General features: G+C 53.0%; 1 protein-coding gene across 1 annotated transcript in view; it reads right to left on the bottom strand.

Moving 5' to 3' along the window:
- The window catches only part of LOC104166482 (myosin-8-like), a 1,317-nt gene extending 1,142 nt beyond the window's left edge, over positions 1–175 (bottom strand). Inside the window, exon 1 of the mRNA XM_009706425.1 lies at positions 53–175. Coding sequence (XP_009704727.1) covers positions 53–175 — 123 coding nt within the window. The remainder of the gene's footprint in view (positions 1–52) is intronic.
- Between the last annotated feature and the right edge of the window lie 61 nt (positions 176–236).

The raw sequence follows: 236 nt of genomic DNA, 5'->3' as shown, positions 1-236 counted from the left end.
TTGGACTTGCTATGAGAAAACTCTGTCAGGCCAAGGAGAGCTCCTGCCTTACCTGGTAGGTCAGCTCCTTCACCCTCCGCTCGTACTTGCGCACACCCTTCACGGCTTCAGCACCGCGCTTCTGCTCAGCATCAACCTCCCCTTCCAGCTCCCGCACCTGCAATAAGAAGCCCATCTTTGGAGCTTCCCTAGTAATTACTTACATGGCATGTTCAGTCATGCACAAATAAAAGCCC

This window comes from Cariama cristata, unplaced genomic scaffold, assembly GCF_000690535.1.
Source record: "Cariama cristata isolate BGI_N322 unplaced genomic scaffold, ASM69053v1 scaffold3568, whole genome shotgun sequence".
NCBI lineage: Eukaryota > Metazoa > Chordata > Aves > Cariamiformes > Cariamidae > Cariama > Cariama cristata.
Note: the sequence above shows the minus strand (reverse complement) of the source record. Positions and strands in the feature narration are given on the sequence as shown.